This window comes from Apostichopus japonicus, chromosome 22 (assembly GCF_037975245.1).
Source record: "Apostichopus japonicus isolate 1M-3 chromosome 22, ASM3797524v1, whole genome shotgun sequence".
Lineage (NCBI taxonomy): Eukaryota > Metazoa > Echinodermata > Holothuroidea > Aspidochirotida > Stichopodidae > Apostichopus > Apostichopus japonicus.
The window spans coordinates 3,258,605-3,285,503 of NC_092582.1; the positions used below are offsets into that span (position 1 = coordinate 3,258,605).

Below are 26,899 nucleotides of genomic sequence, written 5' to 3' on the forward strand. Positions count from 1 at the left end.
ATGAAAAAAAATTGTTAAATGTTATTTTTGTCAAATATTTTTCTCTCTTTTAAGGTTGGATAAAACAAATCATTAAATGTTGACTTTTTAAAATATTTTTTCCTTTTTTTAAGGTTGGATAAAAACAAATCATTAAATGTTGTCTTTTTGAAATGTTTTCCTCTACTTAAGGTTGTATATGTTGGAAATAAACTGTGACCTGCTAAAAGAGAGGATACCTCCAAGATAGCTAAAGCCTTTCCAGGCAGAATCCTGTTATAAAGAACTTCCAAGTTTTACTCAACCAAGTTACAATCCTTGAAGCCTTTATAAAGTTCTCTCAAACTCTAAATCACAAAATGTACTTTTATATCAACTTACACATCTTGAATACTGAACCCTGGATACTGCTTACATCAGCTCCTTGACAGAAAAGCATGTTATGTTTTTCTTTCATTCCCTAGATAAGGTATCAATCATTCTATTAACATGAATGTGTTTAATGTTTATTTGAGGTGTGTTCTCCTATACCTTGATATTTCATTTTTTGCAATATCAAAACATCAGATTTTGAGGTAATTGCATTTCCTTGAAAACTATAGAATTCTTCTGCCAAGTTGAAATAAACCCAATATTCTCTTCTCCATTTTTCTCATTCCTACCATCAAAAGAAAAACTGCTTTTATTTTTGTTAATACAAAGAACTTCCTATTATCTTATGCATCCTCCCTCTGGCCTTCTTAGTTTCACTTCTTCAGCCAACCACAAAAGTTAATACCCACTATCAAGTTTGAAGAGATCTGATTGGCCCATATCATCTTTGCTACCGACCAATCATATTCAACCTTTGGTACACAGTCAAGTACTGTGTGGGTTGCACATGTTGTATGCTATCCACACTGTCTTACCATTACAAGCTGATATTGAGGCTGCAATACTTTAATTTACTTGGATGATTGTAAATGTATCAAGGATTTTAATGTGTATTTGCTGTCGGTATGGTTCTTTCAGATAATTCTTACTACTCCTGTACATAACTAAAAGGATATATACTGTGAATGGTTCTTGGTTGCCTGACAAATCATAACAAAACAGCATTTTCCTAGACAAAGCATCTACTGCTACAAAAGTGATGTGTGAAATATTAACAGAATATAAGACATTATTTTGAAAATAATTTTAAAATTTTATTAAAAGGACTGCTGAATGGACATTAAAATCATCTGAGACTTTTGGAAAAGGAAAAGTTAACAAAACTGTGTGGATGTTTCCAAAAGCGATTGCAAAGAACTGGTCTCATACTACTGATGAATACAGGAGTCTTAACTATTTTTTTTGTCAAACTGGAATATATACTTGAAGGAGGAATTAGCCAGTGCATACAATCTTATCCAGGATGAGGAGCTAATCTACTGTCTCTCTCTCTTCAAGTTCAATTCACTCACCTTTTGGAATATATAGCAACCTTCTTTTTTTTTTTTAATACAACTGGAAAATACTGTTGGTTGTGGAACAGATTCTACTGGATACATTATTTTCCATAAAAACTGAAATAAAATGGTAAGTTTAACACAGGGTTTATGTAATCTGTTATGAACTGGGGATCTAACAAATAAGTAGGTTGTGAGAGGGAGGGAGGGAGGGAGGGGTGGGAGGGGGGAGGAATTTAGGGGAAGCAGGAAGGGAGGAGAGGGGAGGTAAAGGCTCAACATAGGGTTTATGTAATCTGTTATGAACTGGGGATCTAACAAATATGTAGGTTGTGAGAGGGAGGGAGGGAGGGGTGGGAGGAGGGAGGAATTTAGGGGACGCAGGAAGGGAGGAGAGGGGAGGTAAAGGCTCAACATAGGGTATATCTAATCTGTTATGAAATGGGGATCTACAAATAAGTAGGTGAGAGAGGGAGGGAGGGGTGGGAGAGGGGAGGGGAGGAACTAAGGAAAGCAGGAAGTGAGGGGAGGGGAGGTAAAGTCTCTCAGAAAACACAAGGCAGATCTAGTCTTTCCACCTTTCAGGTATAAATGCATAGAATGTCTTGTGTCATAAAGAAAAGCTGCAGCTGCCTCATAATCCTGCTGCAGCCATGCTGAATTTGTATTGAACAATTGAATAACCTAGCCAGCTGAGCCTTTACAGCCAGGACACTGCTATAGCCAACTCTCTGTGCATGGCTAGGTCGATATTGAATTTCCGAGTTTAGCATGTTTGACTGTACAAAGAAGTCCTAAATCCGTGGTCTGTAAACTTTTAGGGCCATGACCCAAGACCTTTCATGCCGATTTAGCCACGACCCACCAGATCCCCAACACTCGATCGATGAAAAGTTTTTTCATTGTGTCCCACATTTTTCAGACTGTCGCCCTAAGTTAATAGGCTTAAATTTGTTCTACTTTATATGCATACTGTATTAGGCCTAGGTAAAACGCAGTAGTGAGGTGTGAGCTAGGTGAAGAAGGGGATACGAGGGGTGTCTTGTAATGGATTAGGAGTCGCTCAGGGAATCATTTATCTGGTATCGCATCACAAAATGCTAGTCTAACTGGTAAAACTGCTAAACAAGTCCAAAGATGTAGAGCAGTTTTTTTTTTCACAGAAATTTATATGGGACAAAATTCAGAGCCTCCAAGGCTGCTACACAAAGTTTGAACAATAAGTCATTCCCTATTGCTACCTTTAATCCTCCTCTGTATCGACCACTAATATATGCTAGAAAGTCAAATAATGGTCACTTAATTATGCTTAAACTTCAGTAACCATGTTACTTCTACTCTCGATCATACCATTTTCACACTGAGCCGTCTTACAGTTGACTAATTCCTGGTATACTGGAAAGGTCGGAATTGCCGGGAGAATACTTTTAACATTTTTAATTTTAGTATGCTATGATTTGGTACTAGCTGTACGTGTATAGGTTTTTATAGTTTTAATGACACTTGCCAGTAACTGGGTTCCGTTGTATTTTCCACCAACACTTTATGAGTTTAAAACAAATGGACTTCTGCCTCTTAGACGCGATGCAAATCAAGGACCTTTTCTATGCATTACAAAAACTTAGCACATAAACCACTGTACATGCCTCCTAGATGGTGATGCCTGAAAATGGCAAAGTCTGCTGTCATAACTTTCCATTCTCTAAACTTCCCCAAAAATATAACAATTGTATTCATAGATATATATTACTAGTTCAAGTAATTCTACCCTGGAGAAAATTATGCTCAAATCATATACAGTCTGAATGATAATTCTTGTATGTTGACTCTTGAGAGGTTCCCCCTCAAAAAACAAATATTAGTCAAAATAAAATCATATATTCACAGCAGACAGAGAAGCTTTAGTGCAGGGGTTCCCTAACTGGGGTGCATGAACCCCCCAGGGGGTGCGTGAGTCCATCCCAGAGGGTACATGAGACGTTTCTGAAAGTCAAAACTAGAGTACTTTTTGTTAAACTAAAATCTGATATATATATCATATAATTCAGTAATGTACAAAAGTCGTACCTATCGACAAACTCTATAATATTACACTCGATATTAGACTTGATCTTTTACGAAGCACTTTTCAATTTTCAAACAATGCAAGAATTTAGTTAATTAGTTTACAGTTCAATTCAAATAATGAAAGAAGCTAACTTTTTTTTTTATACGATTTCTACTTTTCAAACAGTTTTTGGACTGTTTTTTTAGTTATTTTGTGAAATTTACACAAGGTTGAAGCAATCTATTCATTGCAGTAACTTTAAAACGTATTGCAGTAGCGATTTCCTCAGAACCTTTCGTAACAATCCGTCTCGGTGTCTTATGTACAGGTATAAAACACAAGAGAAAATGACCAAATATGGACAACGATTTCGCTAAGACTAGGAAGTTTCCACTTATTTGGCAAACAATTAGTGACAGGTATGACTTGTCATTGAAGTAGAGCCAAACTAATTATCCTTCAATTTTGTAAACTTTTCGCAATATTGCAACACCTGTACGCACTATATTAATACATTCGTTAATTTTTTGTTTGATATTTAAATGCTATATTATGCTAGAAAATCAAATAATGGTCACCCATATATACATGCTTCTATACTGACTTTACTACGGAGGCCTTTTGAGGTCATCAGTGTTGCCCATAATATGCTAGAAAGTCACAAAATGGTCACCAATGCTCAGATTTCAACAAACATTTTATTGCCACCCTGAAAGCAGTTTCCCTTGCTGAGATAATAAAAATGTCTAATTGTACAAATTTTCAATGTCTGAGAAGAATTTGGAGGAGTCAGTTTTTAGCATGATAAAGTTAAAGGCAATATACAGAGGACCTTTAAAGCATTTCCTAACTTGAGGCGTCTTTATTCATTTTCCAACTTATCTCTCTGCATTGTCTGAGAATGCTTTGGAAAGTGACAGTCTCCCAGGCAAATGCTTTTGAAAAAAGTCACAAATTGTAGCATGCTACAATTTGGGGCCAATACTAATAATTGACCTTTCATTTCAAGGATTTCCTGTGAAAATATCTTCTTGAGTTTACTGTGGTTGCCAGTTTATAATCAGTTTATATTAAATTTACCAAAACCGATGAAGTTTTACTAAAGATACGACTGTAATAAATCAATCTAAGACATTCTCCTCAATTAATCACGAAAAACAATCAATATTTAGTGAGTAATTAACGAGTTTATTCGGTTCTAAACATTTCCTCACTCACCTCTAATCTCTCTTACAATAGTACTAATGCCTTAATTGCCAAATAAAAACTGACAAAGGAAAACATTTGAATTGTTTGACCTTCTCCCTCGATATTTGAAATGAACCTCAATTCAGCCGAAATAATGAATCTTACTGGATATATAATCATGAATTTTACTGGATTTGAAATGCAATGGCATTGAATATTTGCCCCAGAAGAACACAAACTGCTGCTTCAAGTGATCCTTTCAAAGCAACCAGTTACCACACACAAAAATAAAAACAATAGTTTGTTTGGGGAGAGGTGGAGGGGGTGGGGGGAGATCCTTTCTATATTATCGTCAGCAAAAATAAAAGTAACCTTATGCAGTTGCAAACTATTTAAGATACTATTCTTTACATCTTCAGTGAAATGGTTATTATGCTGACCAATGAAAGTACTCAGTGGTGTGGCTGAAAGAGGGGAGGGGACATATTCCCCCAAAATATATGGTTCCCCCAACCCCCCCCCTGCCACAATGAAATTTGCAATGTCCAAAAAGACATAGACTGATAACTTCTACTGACTACAATTAACTTGTGTCTATCTTCAAAATTCACCAGATTTGAAGCTGATATAATTTCTGGAAAAAATAAAAACCACAAAGCTTCAGAATGAGTTACCCCATCCCATAAGTAGACCTATGACATACCTCTGGACATCCTTTGTGGTCTCTGCTCCCCCAATATTGCTCTCAATTTGCTACCTCCCCACCCACTTCCAAAAGTCTGGCATAACCACTGCTATACCATTTATCCTTCACACACCCTTCCCCCCATCCCCTTAGCTCTCTTGTCCAATGTTGATGCAAACATCAGTCTACACAAACACAGAAACAACTTGGATAAAGAAAGTTGTACTTAAAGGAATTGTCTGGTGGAAGATTTTGATACATTATCCTCATACTTCTTATTTTCCTCTTTCCAACCATGTGACGTTTTCTTCTTGTAGAAATCTGGTTTGCAAATTGAGCAGATTCTCACCAAAAGCACCGTTTCTTTGAACGCATCAATTTGGTTTCAATTTCAAGTTTATTAAAAATCCAGTATAAATACATGTTGAATGAGTACGTTATGCCGGCAAACTGGCAAAAACGAGCAACTTGAAGTTAGCAGTCCCATTTAGATAACATTTAAGGTCTACCAGACAATTCTTTTAATATGTAATTGAAATTCATCAGTTCCGACAATATGAAACTCAAATGCAAGGGTGGCATGTCAAAACTAGTTCAATGATTGCTGCTAGATTATTAAAACAAAGAATCCACTTTATTGGATCAATGTTTATGACCCTATCTAATGTTTCACTATACTGGGAGAGACTATTTTCTTCTCTACAAATGTTCCCATAAAGCGTCTGGAATTTTTTTTGACTGGAGTCAACTCAAGTGTTTTTTAAACCCAACGGTGGCTTAAAATTGGGTAAATACAGGTTATCCCTTAAGTAAGTTGATTATGTCTGTATATATCGACCATACTAACCAATTGTTGCACAATATTAGAGCAAATTTAGACAAAGTTCAAAAGTCTAATTTTTTTGTTGGATAATCGAAGTTAGCTATTCCCAGTTAGTGAGGTTTCATAGTGAAATGAAAATATAGAAAAGAGCAAAATACTAAATTACCAAATAAATTAGTCAATAGTTTCTCTTTACGAGTGAAGTTTAGACAGAAGTAATACGTCAATTGTAAGTTGTCTTGAAAAGAAACAATTATAGGGGTAGTTTCTACATTTATGTTTGTTTTTCACCAAAAATATGAACCTTTGATCCATGAAATTTTTCAGACATTGCTCCAGTTGAAAAGAATGTTGGCTCTTCCTCAACTATAGACCATATGAATAATAGTTCTCCATACTAAAACTCTTACTGAACAAATCATGAATTGTTTACCTGGGTGAAAACATGCAATGTAGATGAAGTCTTAAAGATATAACGTCAATTATCTGGCCAGGACTCGAACCTGCAATCCCTAGATCGCAAGTCCAGTGCTGTTCCATTTGAGCGCCAAGCTGTACAAGGAATCAGTGAAACTGCTAATAATTAATGTTTCAGTTGTTAGATTGTCTAGCAAACAAGCACATTATATATTGGAAGTTGCTATAAACAACATTGGTATATAGTGATGTTTAATTTAAGAGGTTGTCATATATTCCAGTTTAAAGATAACTTTCAAATTTTTAAAAATTCTAGTTTTGTACAGCTTAATCAGCATATTGAATCACATGTGTAATGACTATATATTAGCAAATATCATCTGCCATCAACAGATATCAAAAGAGATATGATGAAAGAATTTTACAATTATTTTTATAAATGTTTTCCTATTTTTATCAACTACAACAGGATATAAACATTTATTAACAATACTGAAAAGATATGACAAGCCTGCCTGAACAAACTAAACTGATATAACAGAGAGTTTGACTTGAGAAGAAATTTTAGAAGAAGCTCATGTTTGCTTGGAACAGCAAGCGATGTCAACGATGCATTTATCACAATCCTCTTTATACGGATATATTTTATCGTATCACATAGTGACGTATCGTACCAGGGCTTTACAAATGAAAGTCAGAACAAAACTGAATTAAACTAACAGATTCAACTTCAAGCATAGAAAGGAAATTATAACCACAATATGAGACTGAATGACAATATCAACCAATGACATGTAGATTAATAGATATGTCTCAAAAAGGAGGTAAAAGACTGAAGGGAAAAACAGGGATTTGCTGATAATTTTATAGGTTCAAGGTTTCCTGTTTCCTGAATGTCAAGCAATAATGTACCCTATACTTCAGTCATAGAAATATTGCAATGTATCCAGAGCACAGACATGAATTGGATTTACTCAAGGCATGTACAGCAATAAACTTTTTTCATTAAAAGAAGTGCTCTCCTATGGTTTTGGATACAATTTAAATGCCACTGGATGCTAAAATTCCATACCCAATGTAGTCTATAAGCTTTTCTGTTCAAACGAATCATATTTAAGATCATGAAGGATAAGCGAAAATAAATTAATTTTTTGGGGGAAAATTGTTTGAGATGACAAAGTATCTGAGCAACAACTATTTTTAGAAATGAATGCAAAATATAATGTATACATATAAATATATTTGAAACAGTAATGAGTTGGAAAAATCCAGAACAGTGAAAAAACTTCCAACCTCCACAGGGATTCAAATCGGGGGCCTCCCCCCCCCCCACTTTATATGCGGACACTGTAACCAACCAGGCTATGGACGCTGATTGTCTGTCCAGAGGTTCAAAACCAGTAAGGAAGGTAGTTATAATCCACTGTAGGCTTTTGTCACCTGTATCAAACAATGTCAGTTTTGTTTGGGGACACATTTTGCCTTACTCTAGAGATCAGTTATGATATATATATATATAAATACATGTTTGCACAATCAATGTGGCTCTCATTGTACTGAAATAGATCATGAGACACAGTGAGTAAATTATAAATTTCTGGAGGTGGGGGAGGAGGAGGGGGTGGGGAGGAGGGGAAGGAGGAGGTTAGGAGGGGTATGTGTCATTGGTATGATCCCAGAGTATAAGTCCTAACTTTTAAAGGTAGAAGCTCCTAGACTTGTTCTCAGGATTCCTCCCATTCAGAGCTTAAAATCTTAACTCTCTCAATCAAGAGCACATTTTTCGAACCATTTCTTCTACCCTGGAAGCCTACCCCTCACCATTGGAGGGGATAAAGGCGAATGGATGGATTTCATGTTAATTACTATCCTATTCTCACATCTTCTTGACTTCTCCATTTAATCTCAACCTCTCTCCTCCCCCACCCACCGCCCCCCCTCCCCCTTCCGAACCCTTCCCCTCTACCCATCACACTATTCTTTACACCCTTTACCATACTTTGACAGTCCTTGACATTTACCTATAAAGAATAAATTACATCATTATGACATCAATAAAGCCCTGTATAAAATAAAATAATCTCATAGTAATATGGTTGGTTGTTCTTGAGGAATTAAGATATTACAATAATCATCCATCATCCCCTATTCGATAATCGGTCACCAGACATAACCCTCATAATTATCCCGTTGTTAGTTTAACCTTAACACATGGCTTTGTCTCATCCAAATTAGATTTTGGAAGGATAAACTATTTGCTTCCTGTCACAAGCTTCTTGACTCCAGAAACCTTTTATGATACCCAATCAACTTTGGATGCCTCCCCTAACACCTTCCTTGTGAGAAAACTTTCCTGATTTCCTGCTTCGTGTAACGTTCCGGGAAATACATCATTTCCACAATTAGTATTATCTTAAGCTTCAGGAAAGCTCTTGAATGTTCTGTTTAATGTGTGGTTAAGAAATTAGTGTTAAAATTATCTTTGCCATTAATGTACACAATTTAGTCAGGGGAGGGAAATAGGTTAATTGTTGTAATATCGATGGGTTCCTATGCGGGATATAGATTCTTGGCTGTCCCTATATCCCCCTGAGAAGAATAAAATATGTAGGAAGTTCTCTTAAAACTTTATGGAATGAAAATTCAATCTATTCGACTCAGTTTTCATGTAAAATCCCGAACAGATACTGTATCAAAAGGGGAAAAAATATTTACAGAAATTTTGAATTTTAGCAAGAACAAAAGAAGTGAAGATATGAGTGGCTGGCAGAGGATTTGAAATCAGTGACCTAGGGCTTCCTCTTGGTTTGGATCCAATTCTTGGATTTAATTGCTGTGATAATTAGATAAACTAATTAACAAAACAGAAAAATTTCTTAAGTGTTTTTCATCACACGTACAAGATCACAATATTTGCATGACACTTGAATGAATTTTTATGTTATATTTATCAACAAAACTGATATCATGATGTTTTAATCTCAAAGATCATACAATATTTGCATGAAACTTGATTAAATTGTTTCTTGAAACCTTTGGTTGAGATCAATTTTATGTATTATCTTGATCTTGACTTTTCATTGCTCAAGTCATCTGATAAGAGGTAGAATCACATCAATTAATTTTATTAGAAAACTTCTTAAATTACCAGAAATAAGTCTCAATGTGTGTTTGTTGATGAATTTTGGTAAAACAAACTTCCAAAGCAGATATTACTTATTCAAAATGCACTCTGACCAGGTGGGTTTAATGGAGAAAGTTGTCGCAATCGAAAGAAAGAAATTAATTTTCTGTTGCCTTTCTGGCCGCCGATAACAGCATGTTCATTATATAATTTATGTAACCTATATACTGGTATCGTCCACTTTTTTGACCCAATTTCACGGAGAAAACGTCTGAAAACGCCTGTTTATTCCTTGCAATGGAAGGAAATGACACAATTTCGCAAGCTACATCAGTAAGGCCAAAAGAATGATATATACTATTCAAGAGAATGGACCTAACACAGGCTAGCACACAGGCCTAACGGTCGTTAACAAAACAGAGAGATTTGATTGGCGCATGATCTGTTAGGCCGGCCTTGCAAATTTTGAATGAATATTTGTAGAATCTACCGACTCGTTAAAAAATCTGGCGAATTTTATTCAGCTCAAAATGTTTAACGACAGATAACTCAATAAAATAACGATTATTAATATGAAAATTGCATAGAATGGTGTTATTTTCACTGAGCTTTTAGGGCAGAAAGCTGGAAAAGTCGAAGTTAAAATTTGGCAAACATACATTGAGACTTTAACAAGATACTGAAAAATATACACCTTTCACTTTCACAAGAGGGGGGGGGGGGGAGAATTTTGGCAAATGTAATAGTCCATATGTGGTATCATGTGACTTGCTACTTCATTCCCTAAGTCCATCTGGTTTGATGGCGGGGGGGGGGGGGGGGGGAAGGATTAAAGGTCAGCAGAAAGCAAAATGTGGAATGTCTTGAAAGCTCTTTACCTGAAAAATCATTTAGCTAGGAGAATGCATTGACTGACCTAACGATGTGCAGTAGGAGGTCAAAGGCCATTTGAGGCTAAAACCTGTAAACTGTATAGTAAGACATCTCTCAGAGACTGGATATTTGGGTAAAAAGCCATATCTGGTGTTGCTCATCTCCATAAGGAGTTCCAAGGTCCCTAATGCGTTTGTTGTGAGAGCAGGGAGCTGCTACCTGAATAGCAGCTCCCTGGTGAGACCAGAATAGCAGCTCCCTGGTGAGAGTGAAAGATCACTTGAGAAAATTTTTCAATTGCTCATTTGGAATGAAGTGAACAATTGAACATTTTGAAGGAAAATGTTGAATTGACGAGATATGATAAGTTGTCGATTAAACATTTTGCAGAAAATTGTTCAAGTGCTCAGTTAGAGCAACTGAGCAATCCAACATTTTTCAGATTTTTGATAAGATATTGTCTTGTTATCTAAACAATTTACTGAAAAGTGTCAACTTATGGGGCAAAGTTTTTTGTTGATGGCACTTTCAAGCTTCCGTAATATTGTATTAAAATAGGCCAATACATGAACCTGAAGTCATAAATGTAACCTCAGTACACGTCTATACAAAGTTTGAACCCTATGGCAACCTCAGACACTCCCTCCATAAATATACTCCCACAAAGTTATTTCATCCAGCAAGATGATAAAATATAGAAAAATAAATAAACAGAAGGGAAAACTTGATGACAGCTAACTGGCAATATTTTTGCCTCTTTTGAGATAATAAAGGTATCAGGATTTCTATGACATCTGGCTCAAAATGCCCTTAGCTAGCTGGAGGGGATAAAATAGTTGTACTTTGAGGTTAAAACTGACAGAAACAAGTTCACAGTTTTACAACCTGATGTTGGTTCCATGCCATGGGTCAATCATTTGTTCTTTTTTATTGTATACAAAAGGAAAATGGGAATATTTTATAATAATACTGTACTTGAAAATAGAACTTTGTACCTCCTGATTCAATGGTCCAGTTGTTAATATTATTATACTGAAGACAACCTCCACCCGCATCCACATGCCATAATTCAACAAACATTGTCAGACAGAGATAAAAAACAGAAAAAACCTCAAATCTTATATTTTATCACAATAAACATCCATCGCAATGGTGCGTTATTACAGTCTTACAGTTTCCCATTCGGACTAGAAGAGGATAGGGTCTCATGGTGTGTTTGGATTGTTTAAACAGTGAATTTCTATTCTTGGTTATTTATTTAGTTGGTGCAAAATGATGGAACAATAATGAGAATAGTATTAAAACTGTATCAAAGACTTTCTACTTTCAGCAAAAACCCTTAAATGGTGCGATTGTAAATAGGTTTTTACAGATTAGATCAATTTTCATTTCCCTTACTTTTTTTCTCCCCCTCCCCCCACCTCCCCCTTCCCTCTTTTTGCTCCTGTTTGCATTGCTTTTCAATATCTCTTGTTTTTTTCTTCTCTGTAGAGGGAGGGAGGAGAGAGGAGAGAGGGGAGGGCGGTTGTTTTTTTTGTAAAAACATCTGGCTTCTTCAGCTCCCCTCCCCTTTCTTGTATTGATACTTGTACCATCTTTCTGTTTCCCTCATGTGGAATTTAAACTATTTAAAGTGAGTTTTGATAAAGTCACTGTGTTAAATCAAAACTACACAGTATGAAATGTTTCCTAAAAGGAATGAGGGCGGTATTGAAGAACATAGCATGCATAGACTTTGGATGTGTGACTGATTCATTCACTTTGGCTTCGGCTTTGAGTACAATGCTTCTCTATGCTGCCATGTTGGACGAATCTAACCATATATAGTAATTAGCATCTTTGCTTTCCGCAGTCCCCCTAACAATTTTGCAAGGTCGGTTAGAGTGACTCTATACTTTCCCTATCGGGAAACCAATAAAAAGGATAAATAATTTTGTAACCCTTTCAAGAGTTTTAGACAACTATTAATTGGTGGGTAAAAAATTGAGAAAGTTAACATCACATTGATTGTCAGTTTATACAAATTTCTCAATTTTTTCATTTAATCAAAGTTACTGTCTTACTCATTAATGCATAATTTTGTAGATATTTCTTTAAAGCGACAAAGTGATTTTTAACTGAATTTCTTCTTTGTATTTTGGTCACATATTTTTCAAGCACATCAATTTGAAAATAAAATTTCCATATTTCTTTGCTGAATGGGGATTGGGGGGGAGGGTGGGTCAGGATGGGGAGGGGTGCCAGTAAAAAATGTGGTACCCTGGATACTATTTAAACAGGGATCACATCCTACTTTCAGTTGATACAACCAAGAAGTGAACATGGAGGAATGGGATTTTCAAAAGTAAATTGATCTTCCTTAAAAGTTGTGATAGTTATCTCAAAAAATTGGTGTGAAATCTAGTAAATTATTAAGGTGATTGAAACAAAGAGATTTTCCTCACTAAAAAATATTGTCACAATTATATTATCAAGTATTAATTGTACCCCATTGAACTGCTTTAATTTTACACTGAGTCACATGTAGCCCCTAATTTTGTTTGATTTCCTAGTCATTGTCTTACAATAGGAAGCTTCATTAACTAAGCATTTCCTGTTCCTATTTTCTATGAGTTTCCTCAATATAATCCACAGTTCACAAGTAGTAGAGAATGTCACATAAAAACAAACCAAGTTTTACAACTATGACATTGAGACTTTTGTAGGCCATTTCAAAGGGAATTTTTCTTCTTTAATTTTTGTGTATTTTCAATATTATTTGATACTAACCCCCCCCCCCCCTCCAATGACAAGGCAGTTCCATTGACTAACAGCTCAAGCAGGAGTGACAAAAGAGGGTACGTGTCAATCATGGGAGGGGAGGGGAGGGGGAGGGGGGAGAGGAGGGGAGGGGGACACAAAGGTTGAAGGGCAGTTGGATATGTCACTTTGATCTGAGGAAGCAAAACTACAAATTCACCTTTCCAAAAACGGCCCAACAGAATGGAAACTGTGAATGCATTCTGACCCACAAATTTTTTCAGGTTTTGAATATTTTTCAACAGAAAACACTTTTTTATTACCATTTCTTTTTAAAGTTCTTTAGCCCTGAGCTCAGATCAATTAGGGGCTGCATTAATAATGGGATCAAGTAAAATTATGTTCTCATTTTCGTGAGAGATATACTTAAAGGCAAATGGTGAAGTAAGAAAGGCAGTTTTGATGACATAATTTTGCCCCGGGCCTGAGCCGGCCTATTAATGCCCCTAAGTCATCAGGTTAAATCCCTCCACATCTACAAGCAAATATCAGAAACTCAGTGTGTTAATTGACATCATGGCCAATCTTGATCTGTCAGTGGATGGGGAAAAAAAACAGAAAATATTTCTAAATTATGGTAGTATAAAGTTGACATCATTATGCAAATTTCTGACAGGGCTTAAAAATTAGGGATCATGTGGTCTAGTTCATCTTCCCACATTTACAAGAGCCTTTAATGCTGCTCTTATATTATCTTATCATTACCATTATTATGAAACAAAATGGAAGATTTCCTCATCATGGAATAAGAACCTTTCTTAATTTGAATCTTATTTTTTAAGGCAGTAGATACTCTGTCTATAAAGTGTATAGTGTGTAATTATGTTGTAGAGATTAAAAATGTGAATCCTTCATAGCAAACTTAATGTATTCAAAGCAAACATGTTTTGAAAGGTTTTGTTTCTTTTCCCCTCTCGTCCTTCTATAGCCATTCCCAACAGCTTTTTCATTTAATAGGAGTGTTAGCTCTGTGAGAGATCAAAAGTCCCTTGTCATAATATAATTAGGCATTTACCTTGATGAGAATCTTTCCATGGAATCACACAGACAGGAATCTGTCCATGGAATCACACATACAGAGCAATGTATAACTGCTACATGTCAAATTATCATCGTATAGCAAGTATCAGGAAATATCTATCCATTGATGCTTGTAAACATGGTTGATTATATCACACCTTGATCACTTAATCACTGAGCATGTCGGATAGACGAGACTCAACTTACTACTACTACTTGACTTCTGTAATGGCCTCTTTTATGGCCTTTCCAACTGCGAGAAAAAAAAAATTGCAACAAGTCGAAAATATGGCTGCAAAGTTAGTCCTGGGGTAGGGATCTAGACCTGATAGTTCCATGACCTGTTTAAAGAAATTACATTAGCTTCCTGTTACACTTCTTGTTCAGTTCAAGATTCTTAGCGTTGTTTAGAAGTGCTTGAATGGACAAGCCCTGGAATGGTACGTACGCAACTTCTCTATTTAGGCACTGGCAGGAGAGTGCTGAGTTCTAGTGCTAAGACAATTATACCAACTGTAGGTCCAATTGCCAAACTTTTGGCGAGTGTTAGTTTGCTGTTGCGGGTGGGTCCCTGAACGAGCGTCCAGGTGAAATGCAAGGTGCCAAAACTATTGAGCAGTTTAAATCCAAACTTGAAACTTGGTAATCTTATAGGTTTTAGATCTTATTCCTACTCCCTTTTTCGGTACTTTTGTCTCGAATCCCTCGTTTCTAACAGAGCATACGATAAACTCTTGGTTGAGGGCGCTATATTAAATACATAATAATAATAACAGCTTCATAGCAACTCATGGATTATCCAGTTAAATACATCCATGGTTCTTCATATGTCAAGTACATACACAGCACTGAGTCACATATCTAGAATCCAGAATGTGCCATAATAGTTTCTAAAGATTAATAATTCAAAACTGATCAATAATCAGTCAATGGTCAATAGTCGTTACATAATTCGCAATTAAAAATTAAACAAATGTTTTTGTTACCACAAAAGTGATTTGCTTCAGGTTCAATATGGCAATGACAGAATACTATACTATATAATCATAATAATAATAATAAATGACTTATATAGTGCCAAATCAGTAGACAAAAGTCACTGCTCAAGGCACTCTAGGTAATCCCACAGCAAGAAGTTTGAATCCAAATCCCAATCAACTATTATTGCTTATCAATTCTTTCACCATTAGAAACAAGTCTCAACATGGAAATTGTTGAACAGAAAAGAAGAAAAAAAACAGTACAAAGGAGTTAAACATTGAATATTCTGCTCTTACGTAAACCTAAAGAAAATGTCATTCTACTTTATGCTGAAAGAAATGAGATAATATAAGTAATGTATCTCTCTCAACAAGTTCTGCTACCTCAGGCCTAATTCTCCATCTTTCTGCATTAACTCCTGGTCTTTCTGTCTCACCATCCTACACCCTCCCTCTACCCCCCCCTCGCCCCCCCCCTAACCCGCTTCCACTTCAAAACCCCACATTTGAATCAAACTGCAAATATGGAGGATCAGTATTACAAAGTCTTCACACAATGCCAGAAATACTCCTTTTATTTGAAAATACTGAAAGTTTATATTTATTTTCCTTTGTGGTTAAAAAATGTCATGTGTGTAATGTTTGATGTATATATAATGACAACAAAAAATATACAATCTTGGTGAACAGTCAATCTTTAGGTTCAAAGAACTTACAGCAGTGTAAAGACTATTAAGTTCATTTGTTGATTTTTGTCGCAGGAAGGGCCGATACATCCTGAATTTGTGACAGGTACAGGTTGTTAAATTATTTTTGACAAGTTTCTCACTATCTGCTAGCCAAGAAAGAAGCAACATCAAAAGTACAAAGTTGCTAAAATCATGCTAAAGACCTTACAGAAAAACACTAATCCAGTGAAATGTATGATCATTGATTAGTGTACATATATTTCAACATATTTTTGATTAAATATTTGATCAATTGGAACATAAATTTAATAAAATTAGTTTTTTTTATGGTTGGATAATCCAAACTAGCGATATATATGCCAAAAAAGACAAACAGATTATTTCAATTTAGATACCATAAAACCTCATTCTTGGACAACCAAATTCCTATTTTTCTCACATTGTTCTTGGTACAATCTCAAGGAGTAATTTAGTCTTCAAATTTTGTGTAGCAAATTTGAAGGCTCTGAAATTTGTTATAAACCCTTGGACTTTGCCCATTTTTTGCCCATTTTGCATAGAATTCTGCATAGCATTTTGAAATGTAATAAGGGATTAATTATTCCCTAAATCTGCCCAGCTTCTTTTAACATCAGTCTAACACATAGGTAATGACAAATAACTGACCGGGACTTTATTCAGCATCGACAAAACAGATATTTAAGCAGTGGCGGAGCGTCCATACAGTCAGGGGGGGGCGGATGCCCCCCTGATGGTTTCAAATGGACTGCTGGCGCCCTTTCAGCTCTTTACCACTTTTTAATTATTCACGATTATTGACCTTTTTATTGCGCTCTCATCTACCTATTGACATTTGTCACATTTTGTTGGTGTAATTTGGCGATGACACCTATTTATTCTTCGTTTATCTGCAAATTAGCCAGGCCCGGAAAGGGTCATTTCCGGCGATCTGGGGAGTATCTTTACTGAAATTTTTTTTGTACGCTACGAACCTGTGGTGGCGCTCCGCTAAGATAGTGTCGAAAGCACCCCTACAGACCATTCTCGCCCCTCCTGACCAATACCCCTAGCTCCGCCACTGTATTTAAGGTGAAGATTCTAAAATGTGAACTTTTATGAAAACTGTTATTTTTCCCTCCTTTTCCCTCAGGTACTCTCTGGAAGGAATGCAGTGTTGATACAGCTATTAGCTATGTAATGACAAATCATGACAAATATCTGACCGGGACTTTATTCAGCATTGACAAAAGAAATATTTAAGGGTGAAGATTAAAAATGTGAACTTTTATAAAAACTGTTATTTTTCCCCCCCTTTTCCCTCAGGTACTCTCTGGAAGGAACACTGTGTTGATACAGCTATTAGCTATGTTGGCGTGTCTTTGTCATGCCAGACCGCGAGATATTTCATCCAAATTACCAAACACTGTCGATCAACAAATGTCCGATTTATTCATCACAATGGCGGGCAGACTCAGCATCTTAGAAGAAGAAGTGAAAGACTTAAAGAAAAAACAAATGGAATTAGAGAAAAATCAGTACAACGGAGGCCCATATTGTAATTCAGCAAATACGATAGGTAAGTGGAATGCCGAAAAAAGGACACATCGTCCTGACATATCTCGCTATCAGGATATAGAATTATCCCTTTTCTTCCCCCCTGTTCTCTCCTTCAGTAAACTCTGCCTCCCCTTCCCCCCTCCCCCTGGGCATTCCCTATATGCCCCAGCCCCTCACCCAATCAATCAATGGAAGCCCATATTGCAGCACATTAATATGGTATGGAGATGAGCAAAAGGAAGCATTGTTTCGACGTCAGGTTTAGCTACCAGAAAGTAAAATTAATCCCCCCCCACATCTTTCCTCTGATTCTACCTCCTGTTCACAATGTCCCCACCCAACCCTCCCTGTATTGCCTAAGCCCTCACCCTTTCAGTTAAAAGGAGGTCCATATTGCAACATAGCAAATATGATTTAGGTAAGGAGAATTGGAAAAAAATCCATGTTTCAATACCATGAAAATATGATTTAGGTAAGGAGAATTGGAAAAAAATCCATGTTTCAATACCATGAAAATAGAATTATTCCTTCAATATCACCTTACCCTGCCTCTCAGTATCCTCTGCAACCTCCCCCCTTTCCTTACCCTCTTTGTATATCCTAAAAGCTAAAAAATTACATATAATATATAAAGGTAAGTAAAATGAGCATGTAAGGATAAATCCTAACTACCAAGCCTGACAAATGAAAATCAGCATAGTCAAAGTTCTTTCATCTTCATGCCTGTTGATCCAATCTAGGAAATTAAATTACTTTGTGCACGGATGTCATAGCTCCAGGTACCTTGTAAGTCCCCTCCTAGTAACTGCTATCCAAGCAGAATCCCTTGGCATAAACTTCTGCATTCAATTTGATCTTCACATGGATTAACAATGTTTTACAATGTTGGATACTTCCTTATATTACACCTAAATACATAAACCATTTATCGATAACATTTTACCACACGCTGTTACTCGACATAATCAAACTGAAACTTCTGTCAAAACGGTTAAATTTCTTTCCGTACACTCTGCAGTGTGTCTTCACTGAGTTGAAATGACAGATATAATAATAATAATAATCGTAATAATAATAATAATAATAATATATGGTATTCAACCCAAGTTGGATCATTAAGTTTTCAAAGCTGACAAATTTTGGTCTTTATTTTTGTTGGAAAAACTTGGTCAGTTGTGTAATTAACAAGGTGCCTAGAGTGTTCAATGGAATAGCAGCAGTTTAATAACCAGAACATGAAACAGCCAACTCAATATGTGTGCTCTCTAATAACTGTGATCACCATCATTTAACTTATAATTGCACCTTTCAAGAGGATAATAATAATAATAATCAGGCAATTAGTTTTAGTAGGCTTAAGCGTCCACAAATGTGGGAGAACCCCGCAAGGGCTTATGGATTACAACTTACACGTCAGGTGGCTTCCAATTCAACATCTTAGCTCAAATTTGGAATCATTTCCACTTTAGAAAGGCATTTCAGATGGGAAAATCATAGATTGCTCTTGGATGAAAAACCCACCTTATCATGACCCGGCCGGGTATTGAACCCGGAACCTCCCGATTGCTAAGCCCCATTGCTTCAAATGCCACCGCCTTTATCCACTCGACCACAGAAACAGTACAATGTTGGAAATCAAATAAAAATTATAGTTTCTCCTGCTATATTTTCTTTTGCACTCATGTGAGAATTAATTTCAATCCTAGTAAATCATTGATTTATCAAAAGATATAAAAAATCAAACTTTTGCCTTTGAGAAGGTGTCATTAGTATAGCCCCAGGTATGGTGTTCATATTTCATAAAGCAATTTTACTACTCCCTCAAATCATTTTGCCTCACTGAGACATTTAAATGTCTAATTGAACCCCATCTCAATGTCTGAGATTTTGGAGACCATGAACCTCCAGGGAAGAACTAAAACCAATTTGTAGCCTGTTGCTCTTTGGGGGGTGGGAGGGGGGAGAAGGGGAACAATACTGATGGGCTTTAATTGAGAACTTTGTAATGTTAAGAGGTTCTATTAATAGGCAAATAAAACATCACAATCTCTTTTGCTTCCTTGAATAGATGGGCCACCGCCTCTCGACTGCGCGGAAATTAGGAAGCGGAACCTCTCGGCTCAAAGTGGTGTATACTTTATAAAACCACGCGGCACACTCGACCCCTTTAAGACGTACTGTGATATGGACAACAGAGGTCACGGGTGGACAGTTATTCAGAGGAGAGTTGACGGATCTGAGGATTTCAATCGAAACTGGAGAGAGTACACGAGAGGTTTCGGAAATTTGACTTCGGAATTCTGGCTGGGACTGGACTCCATGCACAATCTTCTACAACAATATCCGTATAGGCTTATGGTAGAATTGGTCACTTGGGACGGTAGTAAACTCTTGGCAGAATACGCAGGATTCATGTTGGGAAATAAGAAAGGAAACTACCGGTTGAGACTGGATAGTTTCATCTCCGGGAATGCTACGGACGCTTTAGAGTACCACGCGGGGAGTCCTTTCACGACGGTGGACAAAGATAACGATGATAGCAGTGTGAACTGTGCTGTGGTGCATCATGGGGGTTGGTGGTTTAAGAGCTGCGATAGGTCAAACTTGAACGGTTTGTACCGGACTAATCCCCATTATAATGGGCTATGGGACGATGGCATCGAGTGGAAGGAAGAAGATGGACCGCCGTTTTACTCGTATCGAATGACTGTCATGAAAGTAAGACCGATGGAATAGGGTCAAAACACGGGAACACAAATTCCAATCATGTCAAGTCGACAGTGCTGCGAAAAATGAAGAGGGTGCATGGATGGGTGCATTGACGAGGGCTATAAACCCATATGAAAGTGTTACCTATTGAAGATGAGTGAAAAGAAGCCTAAAGGAATTCGATATAAAACTATTCCTTCGCCATGCTTGATTTTAGTTTGCAATCTTGATTTTTAACGACACATGCACCTTTGAAAACAGCTTCACGTAAAATTGTTATACCCAAGATATTGGAATGACTTTTGAATCGTGTGTTCCTGTGGCTTAAAAGTGAGAAGAATGATATGACAAGGTCTCATCTACACTGTACGTGCCAATCACGCATGCAATCAACAACTTGACCATCGAGTGAATACTGCAATCTTTTGTGTGCGGGGATTTAACGACCAGTACAAGAGGCGTGCGTGTTCCTGTTCCTGTTCGGTTTCTTATATTTTATGTGTTTTTGACAAGGGTGACTCCAGCAGATTGCATGTGAGCACTGAAACCATGTCAGAGCAGTTGACAAACAATTACTGTATTCTGTCATCTTGATAAAACAAAAAAGAAGCTTTTAACAAAGGAAGAACAAATGGCATAAGAAGTTTAATTAAATGCTTTTAAGTTTTGTAAGTACTCCTGCTAGAGTTAAGGTATTATTGACTCAAAAAGGAATGTAGGTGATTCTTTTAATTTCGATACAGTAAACATCTTATTTATCAAATGAAATTTATTTATCTTCATGATGTTAGATATTCAGCAATCTTCAATTACCTACAATTGTCTTCAATAGTCTTCAGATAATGTTGATGGTTTGGTTTATCAGTTGTCATTCGTAATTAGATTTTAACTTTTGTAAAATATTTGCTAAAGTTAGTCGGTGGGATTGGTGAACAAGAGAAAAATAGGAGAAAGTGAGAGAGCTAATCCAGATTATGTACACCCGATTATTTTACTGATAATATTTAACCGCCAATGTCAGACAAAAAACACAAGGAAACCGATATAATTTTCTAGGAATCTTAGAATTATGGGTGGTTTTAAATCAGCAAACCGCTACAATGAGGTGACTTTTACATTTACAGGAAGGAAAAAAAAAGCAACCTTAAATAGATACTGTACCATTTTATAGACTTGTTCCTGCTTACTAGGTGATAATTGGCCCCCTACTCCAAACTTTTATCAATTTTATGATAAAAAATGTTCATGTTAATTTAATCCACATGGTTGGTACATTGCTCTAAGTAATTAAAGTATATCACACATGGATGATATTTCCATGCAGGAATATTAGATTAGCAGCAGTAGCCTATATCAATGATCTGCTTCCTCTGGTTATGTAATTACTATTTAAAAACATGTTTTTTTAAGTACTTCAATATGTATGTCACATATATTCAAACTATTAATGTGCACGGCAGCACATCTCATGTGTGAGTACATTAACTCATGTGACTGGAGTTTGAAGTACTTTATTAAAGGTGCAGTATTATCTACAACTTTTTTTGTACCATTCCAGTAATATCAACATTTTTCTCCTCTTTTTCTGTAAATATATGTATATGCATCGCATTAATATTCATGATCTAACTATATTGTACATTGCATGCATTTAGTATGTATGTCTGTGTTACCATACTAGCTTCATTTTGTGTGTTCAGTGACAAACGGTATAATGATATCCGAGCGTTCTAGTATCATGCAAATACTGTCCCCTTGGAAACAAAGTGAAATGTTAGAAAACTTGAATTAGTTGGATAGTTAATTAACAAATATTTAATGCTACATAAAGCCATACAGAATGGAAAATATTGTAATAATTTCTCTATATCGTGCATATATATCTTAAAAGAGTAGTCTATAATACCCATTAAGTTAGGTATTATGTCAACATGAGTGAAATTACATTATGTAGGAACATACAAGTAACATCTTAAGAACCTGGTTGTTTTCATCTGTTCATTTCCCCCCCTGCCCACCCTTCCCCTCTCCCGCCCCACCCCATCCTCAACCCACAAACCAAAGATAGAGATAACCCAAACTTGGTTTTACTTGCCCTAGTTTTATAAGTCAAATTTCCACTCGTAAAATTACCTAACCAATATGAAGCTTGAGAGAAAATTTTCAATGACCTGCAATTTATTAATTACAAATTTCCTTCCCAGGGTGGTACACTTATAAAGCTAAATATGAATCTCTCTGCATGAACCTCCCAAGGTTTTGCTCACCAAAGGCAGCAAGTTTAAATCAAATTAAGTCCTTACTGCAAGACAGAAATTCCCCATCCACACATCAAACACTGCTTTATCAGAAGGTGGTTCTAAATTGAGATTCTGTTTGGTAAAAAAAACCTCTTCTTCCTTATCCTCCCAACTCCTATCTCCTCCTCATCCCTTTCTTCATGACCCTCCCAACCCCTCTCTCCCCTCCACCCTTCTCTTCTTCCTGACCCTCCCAACCCCTCTCTCCTCTCCACCCTTCTCTTCTTCCTTACCCTCCCAAACCCTCTCTCCTCTCCACCCTTCTGTTCTTCCTGACCTTCCTGACCCTCCCAACCCCTCTCTCCCCTCACCCTTCTCTTCTTCCTAACCCTCCCAACCCCTATTTCCTCCTCACCCTTCTCTTCTTCCTGACCCTCCCAATCTCTCCCTCCTCCTCACCAGCTCTGATATAACACTTGAACAGAGTGTCATCATTGGCTGGGCATACATTAGTCGATGTAATTTATGCATCGAATTTGTTGCCGAAAAGTTGTTCTTTCTCAATAAAATGTTACAGCCTGGAAGTAGTACCATTCCAGAGATGTGTGTTTTGCAAATGGTGAACAGAAACAATTAAAATTGGTAGGAAAAGTTTAATTTAAGATTATCATGTAATGAAAAGGTGAAATGGTGCTTCTAAGGTTTGTACCTAGTAGATCTTTGAAAGCTTGAAAGTAACACAAGTTCCGGGTATCATTCATACAGCAAAGTTTAACCTCTAACACTGACACAATTTCCTGCACCCCCTTCCAGGGAAATTTTGGAAGTCCGTATTTCCATTTCCATGGAGGATTCCTTCTGACATAGCATCGATATGTGATATTATTGGCTGTCAGAAGAAGATACCAATTATAAAGGGAGTCACAGACTAAGTTCACCTTTGGTCCTGCTTTTGGTATCAATTCAAACTTAGTAACATACAGTATGCTCCATAGCAGGGAGTGATTTAATCATAAGTGCATCTAACCCTTTTTATAATTACTTGGGAGCACCATGTACTCTTCAATGATACCTTTAAGAGGAAGCAGAGTAACTCGTAGGATCTTAGTCATTAGCCAGGCAGCCATAAGAATATCTCTGACAGGCGCGTCAGTTGACGTCATCAAAGTTAATCCCTCTTAAAGCAGCATTTTTACGATTCATTTTCCCCCCGATACGTACGTAGCAATGTCAGTTCACTTGGTCCAACTCATTAATCTATTTTTTTCATGTCAAAAATGAGAAAAAAAGAAGTAAAAGTCTTGACAATTTCAGATTTTACTTATTGCAGATAATACTAATATGAAAACTTTTCAGGGGTGTGTAAAATTGCTTAGGATTCAATGGGTTTGATTAATCAATTTCAAAATTAACTTTCATTTTGTGAGACAAAGTGTCTTCATTTGGTTAATGACAATTTGTTTTTTCAGTAATGTTCAGTAGGTTTGACAAAATTGCACAGAAATTTACGACTTTTTTGAATATTATTTGTAATATTTCTTTATCAAACATTTTAGCAAATTTTTGTCAATTTCACTTAAAGTTGCTTAAATGCTTTAAATGAAGATCCGTGCCACAAACAACAACAAAAGTTTCCACTTAGTGAAAAGTTTATTATTAATTATCCAATTTAATCATCCAACATGACCATCCGAACAAGAAATTGATTTGCAGATTGCAAAGAAATGTGGTGTTATTTAAAAGGGTGTTCATCAGGAACAAATTTGTTCTTTGAAGTAACTAAAAGTCAGGGGGTGTTGTAACCACCAACTGCACTTAGCCACATCCACATGAAAAGACCTCTAGATCTGGACACCACCAATGACCTCAGCAATATTAACAATATCTTTTTTGTACTCGTTTAGCAACTGATTATTTTTAAACTTATAATTCTTACTTTTTTTCTTCTTTTGTTTCTTTTTTTTTTGGCCCTCAAATTTATGTTATAAATAGAATATTATTTCACACATGAAGTAATTATTAATACATAACTGTGGGGTACAAAATTTATATCTAGAATGCTTTAAACCACAGTTATGACCACATATGGGTCCAGAAATTAATAAAATATGCCCATAGGGTTCAGGTTTGACAAATATGATATTTTGGTAAAGGCTGGGTATAGAAATTTGGTAGAAGTTTGCCGAAAGAGAAAAGAAATATGCAAATATTACTTTCTAGATTTTTGTTGTTTTTTATCATTTAGTACGGCAACTAAAAAATCATAGCTTTTGACAAAAATGAATAAGAGATTTTTTTTGGGTGGGGGGAGGGGTGGGAGGGGTCAAGGAATGAGTTAAGCTAAAGTAATGATGGCCATGAAATGGAAGACAATTCTTTTAAAAGTATTAAAAGAATAATGGTATTGAATATTACAATAATCTAATTATCTTTCAAGAGCAGGTGTCATATTAAACGTTTGTATTTTTGAAAATTATGTTGTTTATGAATTTATATGGGCCTGCTTAGTATCTTTATGATAGTAACATATGTATTCACTCATGATGACGTTCATCAACTTAAATATAATTTAAATATAAACTGTTTTATCTTTATTAATATAAAAAGTTGAGTAGTGGTAGCAGTATTTTGATAAAAGTTGGCATAATTTGGCGGGAATGATACGGTACATATAACTGGGTCATTTTCAAGTAAAAGGGTGACTTTTCAGGACCATCAACGGCACCCTAATGGTCAGTTAAATTAAGTTGGTGTCTCAGTGGTCAGTCTAAAGACTAAACGGATTTGAGAAATTTTTTCACAGATCTAAAGGAGTAAAAGACAGATTTATTCTGACAAATTGTTAACAACAACAAAAGGTAATCTAGCTAGAACTCACCCTCAGTGGTCAAACATGACTTTTTTTACCACAACAGGGAGTCGATGGTTTTGACCGGTGGTGTGTCATGTTTTTGAGCGCCGATCCTGTCAGGAGCCCAATCAATTTACAGATATCCCCCATCCCAATCTTAAAGAATATTCAATTTTTCAAAATATTTAATCCAAAGTAAGGACTGCTTTTTAAAATCAAATAAAAACAAGGTATTAAATGGAAAACATTGTTTCACAACTCTCTCACTTAATTGCAAAGAAAATCAAATACCTAAATTGGTCTGTCTGGTGTATAGTTTACACAACACCAACTTATATGGCTCATAAGTACTTGGACTTTTAATATCATGTACCTAGGACATTTTTAGTCCATCATAAAGCTGTCTGACAACATGGACTTAAATAATAATGTTAACTTCTATGTTGTAATATTGTAACATTGTCACAGTGTTATGGTTACAGAATCGATATAAGTTTTTTGGTTATTTTATTGGTTTTCATGCCCAAACTTTAATCTTGGGTGACCTTTTTCAAACAGTATCTTGGTATATATATACTGTTGAGTCATTGACACCCTAAGTGTTCTAAATCAGTATTTTGAAATTTGTAATTGGAATAGGAAAAAGAATGGATATTTCACTGTTTATTGTTTAAGTCAAATAACATGGAGAAAGCCAAAGATAAAACAACTCTGTTCAAAAGTTTTGGTGGGGAAACCATTTTTTGAATTCACGTACTGGATCATCTATTTTTCATTCATACTTAGTAAAGATTCCTAAATCCTATTGGTCCATTCAGGTCAGCTGACCGTGGTTAATCCTGTGAGTAACGCACGGTAAAACTACGGGGCATCACTTTAATAAATCTTTGGTTATATGTAACCAAAAATGTTTTGTTTTATGATTTTTCCCCCACACAAATGGTAGTGTATGAATGAACGGGGTTAATCAACGGTCTAGCGTGCGTTACTCACATGATTAATGCACTCTGGGTGTTAATGCTATCGCTGGATGCACTCGGGCTCCGCCCTCGTGCATCGCTTGCATTATCCCCCGATCGTGCATTAATCCTGTGAGTAACGCACGCTAGACCGTTGATTAACCCCTTAAGAAAATATGAAAATTTTTCTGATTTAACTGAAAAGCTAATAATACCAAGGTTATCTTTCTAGTCTTAATGTTTTACTGCTGCCTTATTTAAGTCACTGATTGCAATTTATGTTGCAACAAGTCAGCTCCTAATCTATCTTAAAGTGTAATTAACTCCGTACAGAGAAAATTCCTTGAGAAATTAATCAAATTAACCACCAGCCAGGCCCTACATGCAAAAGAAGGATAGATCTTGGAAAATTATAACTTTCGTAATTTAACCTTTTTTTCCCAGTATGCCATTAATTGTCATAAAACTTTGCGTATGACGTTTTAGATATATGCGTATGATTTTAGATGGATGTCATATTATTTACCAA

General features: G+C 36.1%; 2 protein-coding genes across 2 annotated transcripts in view; one reads left to right on the plus strand and one right to left on the minus strand.

The window, feature by feature from the left end:
- The window catches only part of LOC139963726 (cation channel sperm-associated auxiliary subunit beta-like), a 108,250-nt gene that overhangs the window by 54,410 nt on the left and 26,941 nt on the right, over positions 1 to 26,899 (minus strand). The gene's annotated exons all lie outside the window — the stretch shown is intronic.
- Positions 903 to 25,352, plus strand: LOC139963877 (angiopoietin-related protein 1-like). The gene is made up of 3 exons (XM_071965082.1): positions 903 to 1,539; positions 17,378 to 17,630; positions 19,680 to 25,352. The coding sequence occupies exons 1-3, from the start codon at positions 1,537 to 1,539 to the stop codon at positions 20,345 to 20,347; spliced, it is 924 nt and encodes a 307-aa protein (XP_071821183.1). The 5' UTR covers positions 903 to 1,536; the 3' UTR covers positions 20,348 to 25,352.